This window comes from Oreochromis aureus, linkage group 4 (genome assembly GCF_013358895.1).
Source record: "Oreochromis aureus strain Israel breed Guangdong linkage group 4, ZZ_aureus, whole genome shotgun sequence".
In the NCBI taxonomy this organism is placed as follows: Eukaryota; Metazoa; Chordata; class Actinopteri; order Cichliformes; family Cichlidae; genus Oreochromis; species Oreochromis aureus.
The window spans coordinates 25,244,633-25,264,444 of record NC_052945.1 but is presented as its reverse complement, the minus strand read 5'-3'; the positions used below and the strand labels follow the sequence as shown (position 1 = coordinate 25,264,444).

The 19,812-nt window shown below is 42.6% G+C and overlaps 1 protein-coding gene across 2 annotated transcripts in view; it reads right to left on the bottom strand.

Moving 5' to 3' along the window:
• Positions 1-81: 81 nt before the first annotated feature.
• llgl1 (LLGL scribble cell polarity complex component 1) overlaps positions 82-19,812 on the bottom strand; it is a 33,840-nt gene continuing 14,109 nt past the window's right edge. Inside the window, exons 3-24 of one of the 2 annotated variants that reach the window (XM_039610887.1) lie at positions 16,729-16,810; positions 16,444-16,604; positions 16,158-16,304; positions 13,094-13,256; positions 12,834-12,969; positions 11,861-11,915; positions 11,359-11,513; positions 11,043-11,263; positions 10,326-10,393; positions 8,480-8,657; positions 7,028-7,132; positions 6,479-6,771; positions 6,173-6,323; positions 5,952-6,090; positions 5,467-5,780; positions 5,126-5,317; positions 4,961-5,033; positions 4,629-4,743; positions 4,100-4,164; positions 3,188-3,323; positions 3,022-3,101; positions 82-1,917 (exon numbers count right to left, since the gene is read on the bottom strand). In XM_039610887.1, coding sequence (XP_039466821.1) covers positions 3,026-3,101; positions 3,188-3,323; positions 4,100-4,164; positions 4,629-4,743; positions 4,961-5,033; positions 5,126-5,317; positions 5,467-5,780; positions 5,952-6,090; positions 6,173-6,323; positions 6,479-6,771; positions 7,028-7,132; positions 8,480-8,657; positions 10,326-10,393; positions 11,043-11,263; positions 11,359-11,513; positions 11,861-11,915; positions 12,834-12,969; positions 13,094-13,256; positions 16,158-16,304; positions 16,444-16,604; positions 16,729-16,810 — 3,025 coding nt within the window. In that variant the 3' untranslated portion in view covers positions 82-1,917; positions 3,022-3,025. Of the gene's footprint in view, positions 1,918-3,021; positions 3,105-3,187; positions 3,324-4,099; positions 4,165-4,628; positions 4,744-4,960; positions 5,034-5,125; positions 5,318-5,466; positions 5,781-5,951; positions 6,091-6,172; positions 6,324-6,478; positions 6,772-7,027; positions 7,133-8,479; positions 8,658-10,325; positions 10,394-11,042; positions 11,264-11,358; positions 11,514-11,860; positions 11,916-12,833; positions 12,970-13,093; positions 13,257-16,157; positions 16,305-16,443; positions 16,605-16,728; positions 16,811-19,812 lie in introns of both variants that reach the window. The other variant, XM_031738054.2, reaches the window with a different exon arrangement.

The window sequence follows — 19,812 nt, the reverse complement described above, 5'->3', positions numbered from 1 at the left end:
GGGGCATTTTTAAGCAAGGTGTCAAACTTCTTAAGCGCTCTAATAAAGCAGAGGTGGTTTGTAAGTACAAACTTGAGACGGTTTGAGTGTAAATAATTTTATTAACATTCAATTCTTCATCAGCCAAACTGCTAAATGACCCGATTAATAAATTCCTACACACGAAACTGGATGACAAAAATAGAAAGATTCATCTTAAATGTGGGATTAAGAAGGTAAATCGTGCCAGCTGTAGCATGAAAGGGTTAATTATGTGTGTCAACCAGTACGCCAAGAGGGGAAAAAAGCTAACATTTTAAAAAGGCATCAACATGACTCCTACCTGCCGAGCTACATTAGTTAGTGGTGATGTGTGTTAAAGCGAGGGAACATTGAGTGGTTTTAAGGTTATGACAGTTTCAAATACTTCCCTCTTTTCTTGTGTGAACCCAGATATAGATGCTGTATACATTTGTTTCTATATACAGTAAAACGTCTTTTTAAAAAAAAACAAGGGGGATAAAAATACTAGCAACCAAAGCTCTGTGTGTAACCAACACTATGCAGAATGCACCAACTCAGAGACCCCCCATCCAAAAAAGTAGTCCCACTCCACTTCCACGCTGACTTTGCTTAGCTTGCGACACTTCCCTGAGTCCCGTCCGAAGGTTTCTGCATGCAGCGATGAAGAAGGAGGGTTCAAGAGACAGACCCATTTTCCACCTTCATCCACATGTTTGAATTATTGACAAAATATACTTTAAAGTTCAAAGAGGCTGACACTGCACAGTAACCTCACATCACGTGGCCCCGCTGACTCCCACTGTAGTCGGGGACAGTGATGCCACGGGGGTCGTTTATAAGAGGGGTTAACATGGGGGTCACTGAACATGAGGATGGTAATTCTGTGTCTATTACCCCTGTGACATCACTGCCCGGCTCTTTAGCAATAAAGATATTTCAAAAGTTAAAAAATAAATCACCAAAATCTGCCCTCCTCCCCAGCTGGTTCCCTTTGTAGTCACAGTATGAATTTTCCTCACTCCATTCATCAATGAAAATATCTTCACTTTCTCCAAAAGCCATAGAAAAGTTTGCAATACAAAAACACCTCCACTGTTCCACACTCAGCTTTCTCCTCAGTACCCACAGAGTGGAGAGAGCTTCTCAGAGCCTGCTGCCGATTTCAGCGCCGCCTCGACCCCCACAGGACAAAAAGTCAGCTGCCTTTTTGGCACCTATAGAGAAATGCTACAACTTTAAGACTCATACTCAAAATACTTCATTTGCTAGTCTTTCTTCAACACTAGAGTGCTCTCCTTCAGGCTCTGCTGGACAATCTCGGTTCTTTTAAACGGGTTATTCACAGGACGCGTCAGGAAGAGCGGTCCATCGCATCCGCTCGTGTGCTCAAGAGATCAAGAAGGGAATTTGGCAACTGCAAAACCTCAGGCCGAGCCTGGCGCGCCACAGACTGCAGGTGGAGGGGAAAAAAAGTGACCATCGAGTCTCCGATGTAGACTGTGACGGCTCTTTCCTTAAATGCTGAGCTGAAGGGCCGATAACAGATGAACACAAAGAGCTCAAAGACGGACGTTTCAGTTTGAGCTCTTGAAATCAGAACCATCAGCTCCAAGGCCGTCCCCACGCCACACTGTGCCCACTTTATGTGTCTCCACATCGGAGGCAACGTCAGGTTTCCAAAGGGGTTCCAGAAGAAGACGATGAAGAATTTGTTCTTCCAGCAGGAGGAACCACAACAAGTGTTTTTAACGTTGGATTCTGTGTCTGGAATAAGACTTTCATCCCGACTTGTGCCAGGTAAACGAGAGAGTGCAGAGTGCTGGCAGGGGGCTCCACTGTGGGCTGATGGGAGATGTTTGTGGTCCAGCACTGAAATCCAATCCATCACGACCACCTGAGCCCCTCCCTGTAATACTGAAATAAATAAATACATAATTACAAGCAAAAACTACAATAAATCGGCTCAACTAACAAACCAAACACACAACACACTGAGCTCCATGAAGTTAACTCCGAATTCAGAACAAGCTAATGACTTACAAGGAAGTCATTAGCTCAATGACTTCCTTGTAAGTCACACAAGGAAAAAAAAAAAAAAAAGGAACAGCAGCCGTCTCACATCCACAAAAGAAGAAAAGACTTTAAAATGTTTACTCGTCTAATGTTTCTGTCTGTGTACACCACAACACGTGTGATTTTCAATGATTTATCAGTTATTTGCTGTAATATCTGAAACAGACTGCAACTGAATGGGGTCAAGTTGGCAGTTACATGCAGAGTGACGCTGTCTTATGGTAACATTTACAGCAGGTTTCAGTCACACTGTTAGTATGACTGACAATCTTGCTTTGCACAAAAAAACCCCCTGAAGTTATATTTATTTATTTAGTTTGGGAGGGGTGGGGTGACGACAGATATTGAGTTTCCTTTGTCAAATCTGTGCAAAGGTATTTTTTTGAGCACCACAAGAGGGAAGCAGAGACTTAAAATAATAATATCCTGTCATAAATAATAACCTTATAATCTAAATCAAGTAAACAAGCTCTTATTTGCAAAACCCCAGCACTCTGAAGGAAACCCCTCGAGGACACTTGTGTTGGTCACAGCTGCAGAAAATCATGATTGATGTGAAGTAAAAGTTGTAAATGTTTGAAATAATAACACACAGTGAGGGGAAAAAAAAAGTTCCTGAGCCTGTTCCGCATACTTTATAATCACAGTGACCAAAAATACTGAGCTACAGTTTGAAGCTTCAGTGCGCCTCGGAGCAAAGGTTTTCAGCTCGACTGGCTTTCAGAGACACATAGTTTGGGTGGAAACAGTGTGGACGGCTTGTTATTGGAATGCAGCGCTCAGACAGAGCGGCTCTTTGAAGTTTGCACAGTCTGGATGCGCTCCATTAGAAACAGGTGTGTGTGTGTGTGTGTGTGTCCGTGTCCGTCCACTCGCTCTCACACCCTCACCGTAGAGGTGGATGTGCTTCAAGGACTATGAGGTTAATAAGCCAATGTTTCTCACCTGTTCAGTTGATGAGGATGCCAGTCGATCGTCCTTCTTCTTCTTTGATATTCTTCAGGTTATTTTCTGCCTCGTCGACACTTCTGTAGCACAGATACGCAAATTAATTATCTTCTTTGCTGATAGTACCTTTAATAAGTGTGTGTGTGTGTGTGTGTGTACCTACGTTAGGAAATCCCTGACGTCTTCCACGGTGAGTTCTGCTGTCGAGTCAAGGGTGAGGTCAGCACAGCTAAGGGGGGAGTCTAGTGGGGTGTCCAGGATTGGCGAGGACAAGCAGCTGGGAGGCTCTTCTGTTTGCCCTGCGAGGGACAAATCCAGAGATTCATCTACGTCTGATAGACTGAGTGACTGATTGGTCCCCCCAGAAAACAAATGACTTAAATATGGCTAACAGATTGATATTTATAAAGCACTTTACTGTACTCTGTAGACTTGTAACCACAAGCCACATCTGAACAGCCGGGATCAAACCACCACCACTCCCTCCTCCAATAACTTGCTCATTATTGTGTGTTGAGCTGGACTTTACTGTTTTCTCTTCATTAGAAAAATTTGCACGTGATCAAAACATTTAAACATCTGCGCCCTACTACACTGTCTCAAGACACTGGAGCTGCTCTGATGTGCCGAAATTTACATTGGGGCAATTTTTACTGTCTTTGTACAAGACAACAATGTATCATAATCCAGGATGTAACCTTTTTATTTGAATATTTTTACATTTTTGACAGAATTATAATGTTTTGGTGCCTGCGTGTAAAGTTCTTAATGACCGAGTCCCAGGTGAAAGGCCTGCTGGTCTCCACAGCAACCACAGTTTCCTGCTGTGGAAGGTGGTTTTGGATAGGAGAGGCGAGTGGGGCATACTGAATGGTTACCGTGGAGACCAGAGGGGGGACCCCTGCCAAGGCACGGTCAGGGTTTTTAAGAGGTTTACAGAAAGAAGAGAGAGTGATGAAGAGGGAGAATAAGTGAGCGGAGAAAGAACAAAAAAGGAGAGAAGGGCAGGAGGAAGAAGTGTGTGTGTGAAAGTGTATATAAGAGTGTGTGTGTGTGTGTGTGTGCCCAGACCTACCCTCAGCCTGACCCATCTGGTTCTTGTGGGTTCCGTTGGCCTGAGGCTGCATTGTCGTACCATCGCTGTGGACACACATACACAAGCATGCACCATTTACTTTGGCAGTCGATGGAATAATACAGCAATAACAATAAAATGATCATTTCTTTGGTTTCACATGAGAAATCATAATGAACAGTCAGCTTAGTGGTTTTCAGTGCGGTGTCCAGAGACCTCCCAGGGACATACACTGGTCCTGGGAAATGTTGCAAATCAGTAACAATGACACTGATATTTTTGAAATTATTTAAGATGTATTTATTAGCACGTATATTCTGATAAAGGATTAATCCATATAGCCAACCCTAGTTTAACTGGATCCTCAGATCAAGAACCAAATTTCAGCAAAGAAGGATCTGCTTGCCTTTCGCATTTTCATAACATACCTTTTAAAGTTTTGAACACACTCGCTCATAATCACAGAGTAAAAGCCGCCTGAGATTTAATGATGCTTACAATCGGAGTGTGTGTGCGTGTGGTGTGTTACCTGGTGGGTGTGGGCTCTAATGGTCGGTCGAGCTGAACGAAGCAGAGCGGTTCAGTGAGCACCTTGGCGGAGAGAGAGAACCTCTCGTACTCTGAAGGAGAGATCAGGTAAAACCCTGCAGAGAAGAACACATTTTTATATTAAAGAGTGAAACCATCCTTTATTGTGTGTATCAGAGACAAGGCAAATGTTATTGTGATGAAAATCTCAAAGCAGCTGGAAAAAAAAAATAAAATAAAAAAAAAAATCCCACTGTGCTCCATTTCACATTTCAAACATCTTGAAATGTGAAATAACTTCTTTCACTTTAAATTCAAGCATATTCTTCTCACCCTGTCCATTCTTGGTAAAGACACATGATGCAATGCCACTGATGTCTTCCTTACGGATGCAGTCATAACGCACCTGAGGACACATAAAACACAGTTATGACTCATGAAAACACATTTGAAAGCGCACGCTGCTGTCAAGCTCTTGATCAAACCCTGAGGCTGTACCTGTGGTCGGAGGGCAGGAATGCTAAAGAGGTGCATGTCCCCGAGGTTGGTCAGACAGACGAGTGTGTGTTCGCTGTAATCCTCCTGAGCTGTGGAGCTGAAGACCACCATGGCAACCTTCCTCACCCGACAGCCTTCATGTGCAGTCAGCTTAAACTTCGTCTTAGCGCTGACTTTGGGAAGAGAGAACACCTGGAATTGAGCAGAGGAGAAAGAAAGGAAAGATTTAAAATGATATATGAGTAACAGACCGCTTCTCAAGCCCAGATCCATTACAAACATTAAAAAAATGACAATAAAAATGCAAATACAGACTTTGTGATGTTGTTTGCAGACTATACCTTGAGCTGCTCCTCCGAGGCGATCAGGACAGAGTGAGCGTTGGTCATATCGGGCGCGATGGCGAGGTCTTGAGATGCTTCGTACGGGTCCGGTAAAGGTTTCCCCCGACCGTCCAGCACGCAGATCGACACCACAGGCGCTCTGTGCATCAGCTGAATCTCTTTACCCAACACTGCCTCCACGCACACACTGCTCTCGCTCGCTCCGCCACGCTCACACACTCGCCCTGAACCCACACCGGGCACCTCCAGAGCGTAGGCGTACACACTGCCCGAGTTGGTGCCTGCCCATAGCGTGGGGCCGTGGTGTGTACCTAAGTAAGACCGAACATGTTGTTAGCGTAGCAGAAACGATAAACGACAACCTTCCTCATCTCAATCCTGACATATTCTCAAACTAACAAATGCAGTTCAGTCAGTTTAAGAAATAAGTGAATGAAGTAAAGGCAGAGTGGAAATTTGTTGAAAAGTAAGTAAAAATGCACCATCACGTAAAAATGTGTCTGCAAAGCAGACACACCGGACCACTCCAGAGAGCGAGTCATCTGCTGACCGCGGCTCTATCCGCCTCTGCACCGGAGCTACTTCCTCCTGCTCCGCTAGAGCAGCATTTGCCTCTTGAACCTATACACACATACACAATACATAGTATAAATAGTATAAACAGTGTTCTCTTTGGACAGTTTACTCTCAGACAGTCTCTCACCTTGCTGGTGGGCGTAGTGATGGTGCGTTTCTTTCCAGATACCCTGCTTTTGCGGATGCGTCTGAAGCTCTGTCGTAAGGACTTCTTCAAGGACTTGACTCTCGACAGGGGACCCTCCATCGCTAAGGAGTCATTAGGGTGTAAGGTACACCTAGGAGAGCATAAATAGCACCAGAATGAATGTAAAGTCAGTGGGGAAATGGGTTAAGCAGGGACTAAGTATATCTTCATTATCCCCAAAATACTCAGGCTTTGCCCGATAACCAAAGAATACACAATCAAATCACATGACTGTGTGCGCCTAACCTTGCCAGCACAGCATTTCGTCTGTGGTAGTCAAAAAGACCAAATCCATGACTCGTCCCAAAGGCGATCAGGTTCCACTCGGCATGCAGTGCCACTGCCGTCACAGAGGCCGGGGGCAAGCACTGCACCACCACCAGCGGCTGAAAGCCTGGGGGGAAGGGCGCGGGTTTAGAGCGCGGTTCCAGCCTGTCGTGGCCCTTCCAGGTGAAGCCCTCCCTGTCGTACAGCAGATCTACCACTGACACGTCCACCAAGTGGTCCGAACGCTCATCACTCAGACCCAACACGATCACCTAGAAACAGTACAGAAACACCGTGGCTCATTTTGGGGGTTTTTCGAGCAATTCAATTTTATTTATATATCCCCAATTCACAATAATAAAAAGAAATACACCAACAATCACACAACGCCCTATAGGCAAACACTTGGAACATGGCTAAAATCCCAATTACATTTCAGTGTTTCTATGATATAATTAATGAAACAACTTACTTAATGTTGTTTTTATTTTGTTTAATAACTTGTGGCAGTGTGTTTTGGATCTTCACCTGTCCGGCGGTTCCGGCCACCACCAGCTTGTTGCTGTACTTGCACAGACTTATCTTCTGGATGCCGAGCCTGGGGTCGTCACTGTAGGGGTCAAAACAGCCCACCTAAACACACATACACATTGGATTTAATTCATTTGAATATAAAAGTAACCACATTCTTGTAAGTTGTTAACATTAAACCATTTTGAATACTGTGCCTTTCTAGACGATCAAAGCAAAAGTGAAGTATGCAGTGAGTGACACTAAGCCATGCAAAGTTACAGGAGTACGCTGAAGATTACTTCCCACACACTTCAAGTTCATCATAAATATCTCCATGGAAAAGATACGTGCTAGGTAGTGAGCTGCAGACCAGTTAATGAAATGTACCCATGTCACACATTATCTTATAAACTCTACCTGACTTCACAAGCAGACCTTTTTTGGAAACTTGTAAAAACTGCATCATCAGTCTAAAACATTTTGTCCAATTACAAAATTAGTTTATGTCAAAATGCCCTCCTGATGGTTTCCTCCTCCTTTAAAGGCCTCTCTCCTCTTACTATCAACCAAATGCCAGGACAGTCCCAACTTTACCCTCATACAGTCTCCGCAAATGCGCATTAATCTGTCCGTCACACACACACAGTAGGAATCCCTCTCACACTGGAGTTTTGTCTTAGCAAAACAAGGAGTAAGAGAAGCTTGTCACACACGCACACACAGCAGAAAGAGTGGGATGATGGGTCTGGTTTTCATTACAGAGGAGAAAAAAGGGAAAGGCTCTTCATCCCATATGAGGGCCACATTCCTGAACATGCAGCTCTGTTACCACAGGATACACGAGGAGATGTGTTTGTAAGGCAGTTAAAGAGCGAAGAGGAAGAAAAGAAGTGAGCAGAAGGAACTTGCCATTCTGTCTATCTGCATGTACAAATACTTCATCTATTTTTTACTGGTGTGATGCCTCCATTTTTTTCCTCCATTCATATCGAATCCCAGATATAATGTACTCTTATCCTGATCACATGCCCGAGCACTGAGAAACATTTCTGACTGTAGAAACAGTTCCTTTAAAATCTCCTGTCTCCGTTTCCTGACTAATGAAGCCAAACAGCACAGCCAGATTCCCCTTGACACAAAATTCTGCCTCCAGACTGTGAATCACTTCATTTGAATGTATTTCTGCACAGAAAACTGTCCATTAAACCAGAAACAGACTGCGGTTTACGCTGGAGTCGAGTTTTAATAAGAGGAACAATGGGGTGGGTCAGTCTCAAATCCAAACACATGAAAACAATCAGAAAATTAGGGCCACAGATGCAGCATTACAGGGCTGCATGTGTGCAAAAGACAGATTGCTTTTATTCCCTCAGCTTGTAAAACCAGACCCTGTGTCTGAACTCCGAGGAGAGACTTATATTTATGTCCATTTCACCTCCTTTCGTTAAAAGCCTAGGTACTTCTCACCTTCCTGAACGGAGGCCATTCTTCCTCCTCTTGCTGCATGTCGGGGTCGTTGCTGGGGTCCTGCGGGTCGTCGCTAGGGTCGCAGTCGGTGTGGAAGACGTTGGCTGTGCTGAGTTTGTACAGCGGAGTGAGGGCGACACCCGAAGCATCCCAGAATCGCACCGTGCCATCCTCATGGCTGTAATCACAACAGATTTAAAATAAATAGCAATCACAGAGAATTCAACTACATTCAACTGCCATCTATAACAGCTAGTGACTGACAATTTAAACTATTAGTCCATTATGATCAACTAGTCAGGTGCCATGTTCAAAGTGATGTTGGTGCATCAAGACGGCAATAAAAAGGCGATAAGATAGAATCAGGTGAATCTGCTATCAGTTTATGACTGAATGCGATCACGTTGCCAGTGACGTCTGTGATAATGTGGTGATTGACTGGGAAAAACTGGCTAAATTTGTTGCCGTTTTCATACAGAGACATTCAAATTATGGGTCAGTCACTATGCAGTAAATATTAGATGGCAACCTCATTATCACTAGTGAAAAAAAAATAAATAAATAAAAATCAGTGTCTGCTCAATGACTGAATTTGTTCCACTTTTACTGGCTGGATATGCAGTTACTACTTTTCAGGTTGCCTGGTATGGCAGTTAAAGCACTCGTGGTCTGACTAGAATCGATTGCAATCACTCTCAGACTGACTGGCAAAAGTTTGCAAATAATCACCATCTAATTTATAAATGCAGACAGACTGCCAACACATTGCAATCAGTCAGAGAAAATCCTCCACACATAGTGGTACAATTGTTGCAGAATAACACAAGCACTCAGCAACTTGCTTTTATATAGGAACATAACCAAAATACAACCAGCTGGCAACTGGCTGAGTCGAGTGCCCTGCAGCCAAGCAGCGCAGTCCAGACAAGTTGCACTCATTAATGCAGAATCAAATTGATCGCAACATGTTGGCAATCCTTCCGTGCTTGTAAATTGGGCAGCATTTATTTGATAGCCTTCACCAAACTGTATGAGAGTGACTGCAGTCAGTCCCAGTCAGAGCATGATGGTTTGCAGACATGTTGCCTCTTAGCGACCTGTGCAATCACCTTGCATTTCAAAAAAGTCACCCAGAGGTTGAGGGTGTTGGAAGCTCAACCTCTGAGTGACCAGCTGGTCACTGTGCTAAACAAACTTTTAAGTAATAATTTCCTTTTTAATTCTGAATTTTAGGTCGCTATATAAAATGTTCAATAGATACACTTACCGATTTATCCACTACCCACAAAAGTTAATTATACTTTTAGCTAGCTATTCAAACCTGTCACTTTCTGACCATCAAGTTTTTAAATCATACATGTGTTTATCTGCTTCAATCCATTGCATTTAGTTAACACATCGTTCGTGATGGAAACAAGTTCCTGTACTTTAAACAATGGAGAGAAACACAAAGGATAAAGAAAGAGATAAACAAGGATAACATCAGTCAGGATGTCGCTAACAAAACTAACAGCAGTATCAAAATTCTCCTCCTGCTTTTACGCTATTCACAGTTTTCAAATTGTCTTTAAACCATTTACTTCTATTACATAACTCTTTTTATTGCACTTTAGGCCAATGCAAGCTCTGCCAAGTGTGTGCAGTTGGCAACACCAACAGTTTCACGGGATTTCCCCTTCACCATCTTTTTTTGAATGCAGGATATCCTTTCTTCATGCTGCTTTTAGTGACCTAATCTTACTAGAAAGCATCAGATTTACGTTGTGGGAAAAAAAGAGACCTGAATTCACTTGCAGTGTAGACATGTGCAGAGTGTGTGTGTGTGCGTGCGTGCGTGTATAAATACCCTGTCAATAGCAGCTCTTGTTGTTTAGGTGGAGGTGCCAGATTTTTCCCACCACATATCGGCCAGCTCTGTACAAACAAACAAACAATAAATAAATAATAATTCTGAACCAAGCAAGGACTCATCATTTTTCACATCAACATATTTTCTCATGAATTTGTCTTAAAAGTTACAGCAGAAAAATGCACCAGAGATTCACACTCTGATAAAGTGTCTGCCTTTCTGATTTGGCCTCACATAGACAAACAAAGAGCCATGATGAAGAGTGTAACAGCTGTGTGTCCGTGTGTGTTGCTAATCTCCCACTGATCGCACAGCCGATCTAAGCCACAAAGCTTTTGAAAAGCCTTTAACTGTCTACACCTGCTCTTAAAGCTGACACGCTACCAGTGGCTCATGGTTACATTCCTGTTTGTTTCCTCTTCTCATTGCTGGGCTGAGAGCCTGTGACTTATTACTTCCATTTACATGCAAATAGCCCCATCTGATCAACTTACAACTGTTCTTTCATATAGACGCCTTTGAGATTTGAAACAAGCAATTTTAATATAAATCCAAATAAAACGTCGACTGATGGGTCAGACTTTGTCTAAGGTGTTTTCAGGTTAAGCCGCTTACGAGGATCTCGGATTTCCTGCGACTGAATATCCCGTACTGCCATGTATAAACCAATTTGCTAAATAATCCTGTCATTCACAGTGCCAATGAGCTTCTTACCCTGTGTGTGTGCTGCCGGCTTTGCTGTGCTTTGCCAGCGTTGACCAGCCTCTCCCAGAGTTTAGGAGGGACGCTGGAGATGTGGCAGGAGCAGGTGATGGCTGAGGAGTGAAGAGGAGCAAGATAGGGAGTGGGCATAGAGGGCCATCCGGGGGTCTGGAGGTCAATTACAACCAGTTCTTCTTCTAGTAACACCACTAAAGCAGATGGCTCATCAAACTCTAAAAGAAGAAAGGATCACACAGGGGATAAAGGATTGATACTCATGAAAATGTTATGTTACATACACCATCTTTAACGCAGGTCAGATTCTGACCTCTCTCTTGCTCCACACTGTGGACAGTGAAGAAATCAATCACTCGAGATGTGAAGTCGAGGGTGACATGATCTTTGTCCTGTTGGATCGTTAGACAGTGGCGGTCACCATAACTGGCTCTGGGCATCCCTCCACTGTATAAAAGCACTGAAGACCTACAGTGAGAAACACAGATTAGGTACTTTTCTACCTCCCAATTTTCTGTCTGGTTTCTATTTTCACTCTGCATCAATGCATTCTTTTACATTTACTTGCATGCAAAAAGTTAATTTCTCTCTTTATTACGTTTTAATAGTATTTTGCTCACCACAGATAATAGTTACATGATGTGGAAAAATATACGTTTTAGATTTACAAAACAACAATTGCATGAATATAGGGAAAAAGGGATGAAAAAGAAAAGACCACTAAAAATATAGAAATAAAATGAAAATGACCTGTTTGACAGAAAGACTCAAACGTACTTTAACAGGAAGGTCACAAAACGAGGTTTAACACTCACCCTGCTTGTGTTGTCCTCCACAGGATTTTGCTGATGGCTTTACAGGGAAATGGACCTGTGATAGACAATTACAAAAGAAAGAAAAAAAAGACTATTAAAAGCTGCCAGAGATCCTTTTTAGTCCAAGAGAGGGCAAATGAAAGGGACCGTCAGAGAGCACTCAGGGTAATCCACGGGAATATTAAATAATTTACAGCCAACACAGACAGAAACTGTGTTCGCACTAGTAGCGGTCTGTTCTTAACATATTATCAAATCTTAAACAGCAAAATCATCACAGAATCCACCACAGCTGGAGGAAGCTGTACCCTGGTGCAGAATGAATGCATGCTGCAAGATTTTCCCCGGGAACAGAAAGTCCCATGCTCAGAGTCCTGCTGACTTCTGAAACCCTTTCAAGGAAGGAATCTTCCGAGTTCATAAATGTAGTAGAAGTACAGGTTCAGCATTCACACCAAAAGTAATTTAGGTGCAAAGTTCTCTTAAGTTCTCTTTAAAGTGAACTAGGTTTTAGTCCATTTTATTTCAATGCTTCTGTTACTACAGGAAAAATAAAATGGTAAGCGTGAAAAGTCTATATGGTTTGTGGCTCTTCATCTATTTACTACACACATCTACAGTGTGTTATAGAGAATTAACTAAGATGCAGAACAGAATTTTATCATGTTAAGAGCTCATTACTGAACAAAAGTTAAATGCCTTAGAAATGTTTATGATCATCTAAAAGAAATCAAAAGAAATGTAAAAGGTTCTGAAAACAATGTGCATGACTGGGAAAATGCATCTAACGCAGCCTCTGTGTGGAACCACAGCGAGCTCTCAGCTGAAGCACTTATTCTCACCACTGTGGGGTCCACTGTCTGTCACTGGATTCCACTCTGTCCTCCAGACCCGAGGACATTTCACTCCTAAACTTGAAATGCAAATGTGTGGAGTGTGTGACATGTGATGTATGCATGTGTGTATTTCTCACCATAGGGGATAGTGGAGGACACTGGCTGGTGATTGCAGGTGTTGCCACTGGTAACAGCCCAAACTGAATAGCCTCCATCGTTATGGGAACAGACAAATAAGTTTCCAGAGCGTTCCCATACCAGACTCTCCAGTTGCTGGGGGGAGGGTCATAGACACAAAGGCACACAGTCATCACCCCAGGTCATCTAGCTATAACATCACATAACATCACCCTGAAAACTGGGCGCAAGAACAATGAGCACCAACTGTAACAGGTACCTGTTTGCCCAGGAAGAGCTGCTCAGCGAGACGAGTGCTCAGATCCCATAGGACCACCAGGCCTCGGCTGTAGCCAATCAGAATCTTCCCTGACCGTTGAGGGTGTTCCTGAAGAGCTTCCACCGGCCCCAGAGATTTCCCACATCTGTAGTCCTCTGGCAGACTGGGAAAATGAAAACAAACATTATCCATTATCCCACATCTGTAGCTTCCCGCTTTACTGTGATCCACAAAGCTGTAAATTACATTTATCTACACATCCTAACGAGGTCAGACATCTGTCTGATGAAACAATTATCCAATGATACGAGAGATATAAGAGAACAGAGTCACCTGGTTCCATGCAAGAGAAATTCTGTGTTTTGGTCACAATGTACACACCTGAGCTTGAAAAACAAAAACAACAACAACAACAACTACATCCACAAACTGGTTTAGTGTTTGTTATCATTTGAAATTATGGTGTGTGGAGGGAGGGGGTAAATAATGCAGTACACATATGGCCCAAAAGAGTTTCGGAAACAGAGCAAGGAGATTATACAAAATGTTGAAGTTACTGCTGCAAATACACAAAGCTGTTCTTTGCACCAAAACACCCCAAAGCAAAAGTGCTAAAACATGTATAATCAGCACAGAGCAAAGACCCAAGCTGCTGAAGTTTGAGAACAAGACATTCCTCTGAGGCAGAGCAGGAATGTAGAGCAGGACACACCCTTGAGATGTCAGAGGATTCCCTCAGCAAAGGAAGAAGAAAGGAGACTAAACAGCCAAGACAGAGAGAGAAAATGAAGTGATAAAGAAAGAAAGTACTGCAGCTTTATGGACTTTAATGCAGATGAAACACAAGGATCAATGAACAGCAGCACTGGGTGAAGCGTACACACACATATATAACTTCTGTCTTCTGTTGGAGGCTTCACTGAGGAAGATCCTCTCCGGAAGCACAGCGGCAGAAACATTCCCAACAAAGCATTCCATTGTCTCCGTCGCCCTGTTCATAAGTATTTTTAGGGAATCCAGCATCCTGCCATAGAGTCCTAGAGATGATCCCGTGTGTGTGTGTGTGTGTGTGTGTGTGTGTGTGTGTGTGTGTGTGTGTGTGTGTGTGTGTGTGTGTGTGTGTGTGTGTGTGTGTGTGTGTGTGTGTGTGTGTGTTGAAACACTTCCCCAACCGGAATACTGTGTTTTGGCATTTGGTACAAAGCTTTACTGTCTAAAGCCTCCCCTCCTTTGCGCACAAACACACACACACACACACGCCCGCCTTATCAGCGCCCTCGTTAGGCTTCAGTTCTGCTTACTTCCCTCGACAAGCCTGGTTAATGAGGGGTTTGGCCAAGCAGTCACACAGTCACAGCAGAATGAAAAAGAAACAACAGTAGCACTGATACACAGTCAGTGTGGCAGCACAGCAAAGCTCAAGCACGAACCAAAGCAGTCTGTGGTACGTAGGGAGGCAAAAAAAAAAAAAAAAAAATCACGTTTGTTTTCTGTCAGATATCATGCAACATTCGGCATTTCTTTTCTTCTATGATAACAACTGAATTCCTTTACATGCGTGATGATCTGTGTTTGTGCTCCACTCGCACTGTGTTTTGTTCTAGTTCACTGCTGAGCTCTCACATCACTGCACACCACTGCTTGCCACAGTGAGGCTCCACCATCATTAAGGGGGAGGGGGTAAAAACACCTTACAAATAACAGCCCTGCAGTAACAGAGCCGTCTTTCAAGTGTCTGTATTTCTAGTTAACACTGCTTTGTTAGCGATTTCCTTTGCAGCCTTTACAACTGATGTCATGGTGCAACCCCCAGTCTGAAACAAGGCGTTTTTAGCTTTTCTTTAAGGCCACCCTTCCTCTAAACCTTTCTAATTCTAATGATTGGCTGCCATTAGCATAGAGGTTTTTATCAGCAGGTGGTTGGAGCTACTGTGCTCAAGGCCACAGCCTGAGATGACCGATATTAACGTTATTCCCCTCACTCTGATATCATAGACAAAAGAGGAAAAAAAAAAAACCAAAACACAAAAATGAGGCTCAGCTTTGGCCATATTTAATACCACTGTAATAATATTTATATGGCAGAAAATGAAGAATTAAAGCTCAAAACCCTCACACATAATTAAAGAAGGTTTTCTAATCTGCACTGGTTTAAAAAAAAACAAAGTTCAAATGAACTCTACACACTACAGGCGAGAGCAAAGAGCGAAGACTAACACACAGAAACTTCCTATGTGAAAACAAAAGCGCTGAAGGGAAAAAACACAACTACATTTTTAATAAGCTTCACAGAACATGTCTGTCAAAAATTGTGCAAGTGAGTTACCAGAACAAAGCCAAAATTAGGTAATAGGCTGCTTTGTTAGGTCAACTTTACTGTCATGACTTCATACTGCTTCTATTTTATTGTACTGTATTTGATCATTTTATTCTGCAAGTAAAAGCAGCGCCTACCTCACCCACAAAAAAGCAGCCATATCTTCATCTTTAGTGCTCCTCACTCACACTGAGTAATTAATCTGACGGGTCTTTTTTTTTTAAAAAGTTAAATAAATTAATATATAAAACGTGACAGCGTTTAATGGAGCCTGAACCCAGTGAACCTGACCTGCCTGCTGCTGCTAGGGTCAGTGGGGATATTTGTATCGGCATGCATGTGTGTGAGCTGCTCAGCTGGAGCTGTGAGTAGAGGAAGCTGGAGTGTTTAATGTTTACAGGAACGCACACTGTGATGGAGGACGGAGAAGAGTGGAGAACAAGGATGGTGAAGAAAAGTCAATAAAAGATTTAAGCATGTGAAGCTATTTACAAGGATAATTTGATATTCTGTAATAAATATCTGCAATATAAAAAAAATATAAGGCTTCCACATGTGTTGACAGTTAGACAATATGGCAATTTATTCCATTCCAACATCAGCTTAGCTGGTGTATCCACCAGATCTTTTAGTTTAACAGTGTAATTTAACGAAAAATATACAGATTTAATGCTTGATCTGTACTTGGGTTGTCTCTTTGTTCATGTTTTTTTTGTATTAATTCCTTCTTTTGTGTAACAATCTCACCTGTGTGTGATCTGATCCTGGAGCAGTGTCTGGTTATCTTTCAGCGAGAGGCTGGGCACCTCTAGGAAGTAGACGCCTCCTCCTTCTGTTCCAACGCAGAGGAGGTCACATGACTTCAGCAAGAGGAGGACAGTCACCCGAGTGGCACTGGGAGAAAGGAAATTGGGAACGTTTATGATACTCAAAATTCTGACAGGCACAACCAACAACAAGTTGGGGTGTGAAAGACGACTTTCAAAAATTCGCAATTTTCATTCAGGTTTCTGTAAAGAAGACTCTTGTGTACCTGCAGCTCTCGATGCCAGGTCTGCCGGGCAGACTGTAGGTGTTCACTTCCTGTAGAGAAACCACGCCCTCTTTCTTAACCCCACCGACCTCTCTCAGGGGTCCGGCCACCAGCTCCCACAGGTGGATCGTGTTGTCATCCAACAGGGACAGCAGACGACCCTTGGGAGAAAAGAATTAATATATGATATGTGCCATGATTCACTGTTGAAACCTTAACTTAATTTTTAATGTTTTGGAGGGTTTTTTGAACATTTTTAAACATTCAGGAGAAAATTGATCTCACCTGTCCAGGCAGGAAGTGGATTTGTGTGACAGCAGTGGTGTCTTTGTGCAGACCTGTGAACTCTACACCAGGCGCTCCATAGCTGCAGGTATCCCGTTAAAGAAATACACAACTTGGCATTCAGACATTTAGACTGTGCAACGGCAAGAGCAGTGGGCTAAAGTTAAGATGTCACAAGCAGCAGGCATACTTACTGTCTAGAGCTACAGACATGTGATAAAAGGAGGAAAAAAACAAAGATTAGAAGGAGGGAATCTCTGTTCTTCTGTATACTCCTTTTAAAGAGAAGATTCACTGCAGTGAAGATTCACTGCAAATCAATAAATGTTTGGAACAATGGTCCTTCATCCCTCCAGAGACGTGCACCGAGGCTGTTCTGGCTGCACATGAAGGCCCGACACCTTACCAAGACCCTTTATACGCTACAAGTTTTCACCTTAATCAAAACTAAATTTGAACCTTTAACTTCAATTTCATCAGTCTTACAATAGTCTTGCTGACAAAGACATAGCCCATGGCGTGTCACTAAATAAAAGACAAATTGTTATCATTTTATTATTTGTGTTTGAACTCATAGAAAAACAGAAAAGTACATTTTTTCAGTATCATGAGATATCACATTATAGAGAAGATGCCTCTGGCCACAGCTGGTGCAGCAAGAAGCCATAATATAATTTCTGCAGGCAAAAAACTTGCATGAATTATTAGACACTAAGTGGTCTCATCAGAGAGCTGCCCAAAAGCACATATCCAGGTTTAAAAACATAAACCTGGATATATCTGCCTCTCTGTCACACGCCGTGTTTTCCAATTACTGCAGTTACCAACAATCCCTTCCCAAATTAACATTCCTGTTTAAAATATCACTCTTTTACTCCTTCCCATTTCCCTGCACATCAGTATAACACTGTGCACCAAGCGTGGCGCCAACTCTGCCAGGGCAAGCAATTAAGACTCCCGTCATGGTTTAAAAATATGCATGACTGGTACGGAACACCAGTGCTGTTAAAAGAAGATAACCAAACTGTGGATATTTTTAGTTTTTCAGAAAGGTCACGAGATAGAGGGGACCATAATATAGCCGTCCATGTCCTCCTGTCTGTTTAGATTCATATGTTCTGTAACAAAATTCAGCGTTCTCAGATATTACAAGACAACGTGAATACAGAAAACACAAACATGGCACAAAAAAAAAGATGCACGTACACACCAGCAGGCAGAGGGAGTACCTTAAAGTATCTCACTTTACTTAAAAAAAAAAAAAAAAAAACTATTTGAAAAGCATAAAAACAAAAACACAAAGAAACCAAACAAAACCAGTGAGTAAGAGGACAGAGCGCTATAATTCTGATCTGTAAACTAGACGCACACAGTTTAGGTGTAATAGAGGGGAGGAATTAGAACACTATAACAAAGCTCATAGCAATTACCAAAACCAGATGACGCAGATGCCTGAAACCACCACTGTTTATATATATGTATGTCTGAGTGTGTGTGTAATCAGCGGCAATCTCCGCAGTCACCCCTTTGTTAGCCCAGGAAATGAAGCCGAGCTGATAAAATAAAGATTACTCTCAAGATCTGTGACGACAACGGCACTAAATAGGGCTAAATGGTGAGTTAGCGCACATACACACACACACACACCCTCACTAGAAGCTGCACACATATACACACACACACACACACGTGTCCTTGGAAGCAATATCGACACACTTCAGCACACTGCTTACATAAGCCTGTAGGAATGTGGATTAAAAATGCAGAAAAATAAGAGGAAATCTGGGGAGTGCATGTTTGTATTCTACTGTGTGCGCAGCAGGTTTTCTACATTCCTGTTTTATCTGAGGAAAAGGAAAAGATCAATATTATAATTACATTCATTTATATGTTTTCTTCCACTTGCACAAGTTTTTTCCCTCACTTCCGATTCCCAGCATTCCCAGGACTCCAAATCCCCATAGTCAGGAATTTGTTAAGAAAGTCACAGATATTCGATCATCATCATTCTCACTGCTTTACTGCTCTGTAGTCAGACGACGGGGTGCAAAAAACAAACAAACAAAAAAATCCTCCTACATCTTTCATAACTGTAAATTCCATCCTCTTGTTTATGGAAGCCGTCTTCTTCCATCAGGATGGAGAGAACTTAAATCCCTCTTTTTCATTCCCTCACGGCGCCGATCCCCTGGAGGCCAAACTGGGTGTTATACTGGCATTCCTGAGTGCTGTCACTTCCTGTCCCTGTGTTTTATACACGGTAGTAACAAGTCTCAGACAGCTGGAGGTAGAGGTGTAAGGAGGGCTTTCATTTGGGGGTCATGAACTGCCAGTGCAGATTTTTTTTTTTTTTTTTTTAAGCCAAAGCTGTGACTCAACTTGTGCGAGGTACAACAGCATGTGTGCTAAAATATTAAAAGGACTGAATTGCTGCATTAAAACTTCTGTGTTAAAAGCAGATACAATGTGCAGAGTATGCATCACAATCTAAAGAGCAGCAATAATGGCACAGAACCACGTTACCGCCAATGGGGAGAGGAAAAAAAAATAATAACTTGAAATTTAAAGTTAGCTCTGCCAATCAGGAAGGTCTATGAAGATAGGTCCTCTCCTTGTTATCTGGAAGCAGGTAACAAGGAGGTGGCTGACAGTATCCGCTGCCCAACAGTCTGACATGAACACACTCATCCTGGTCTTTGTTCACGTTTACTATACACTGGTAGCTCTCTGATGCTTTTGAGTCTGCATGCGTCTGCTCCATCTGCTTTCCTTCATGAAGCTTCCTGTTGAATTTTGTGTAAGCTCTGTCAATCCTACCAACTTAAACTTTTCAGATACTCAAATTTTAAGTTATGGATGTCATTTTGTTCCCCCCCCCGCAGCAGAAACAAGCTTCCGCAGAAAGGTAAAAGAGTTAAATTACTGAGAGACAAATTAAAAGTGCTCTGTCCTAACTTAAAGGTAAAAGTGAAAAAGCCGACAGGAGAATAAGTGAACGGAGAAAAATCACAGCTGTGTGGGAAAGATGAGAGGGACTGAAAAACAGACGGACAGCAGCGGTTTGTGCATATATTCCAGCTATGT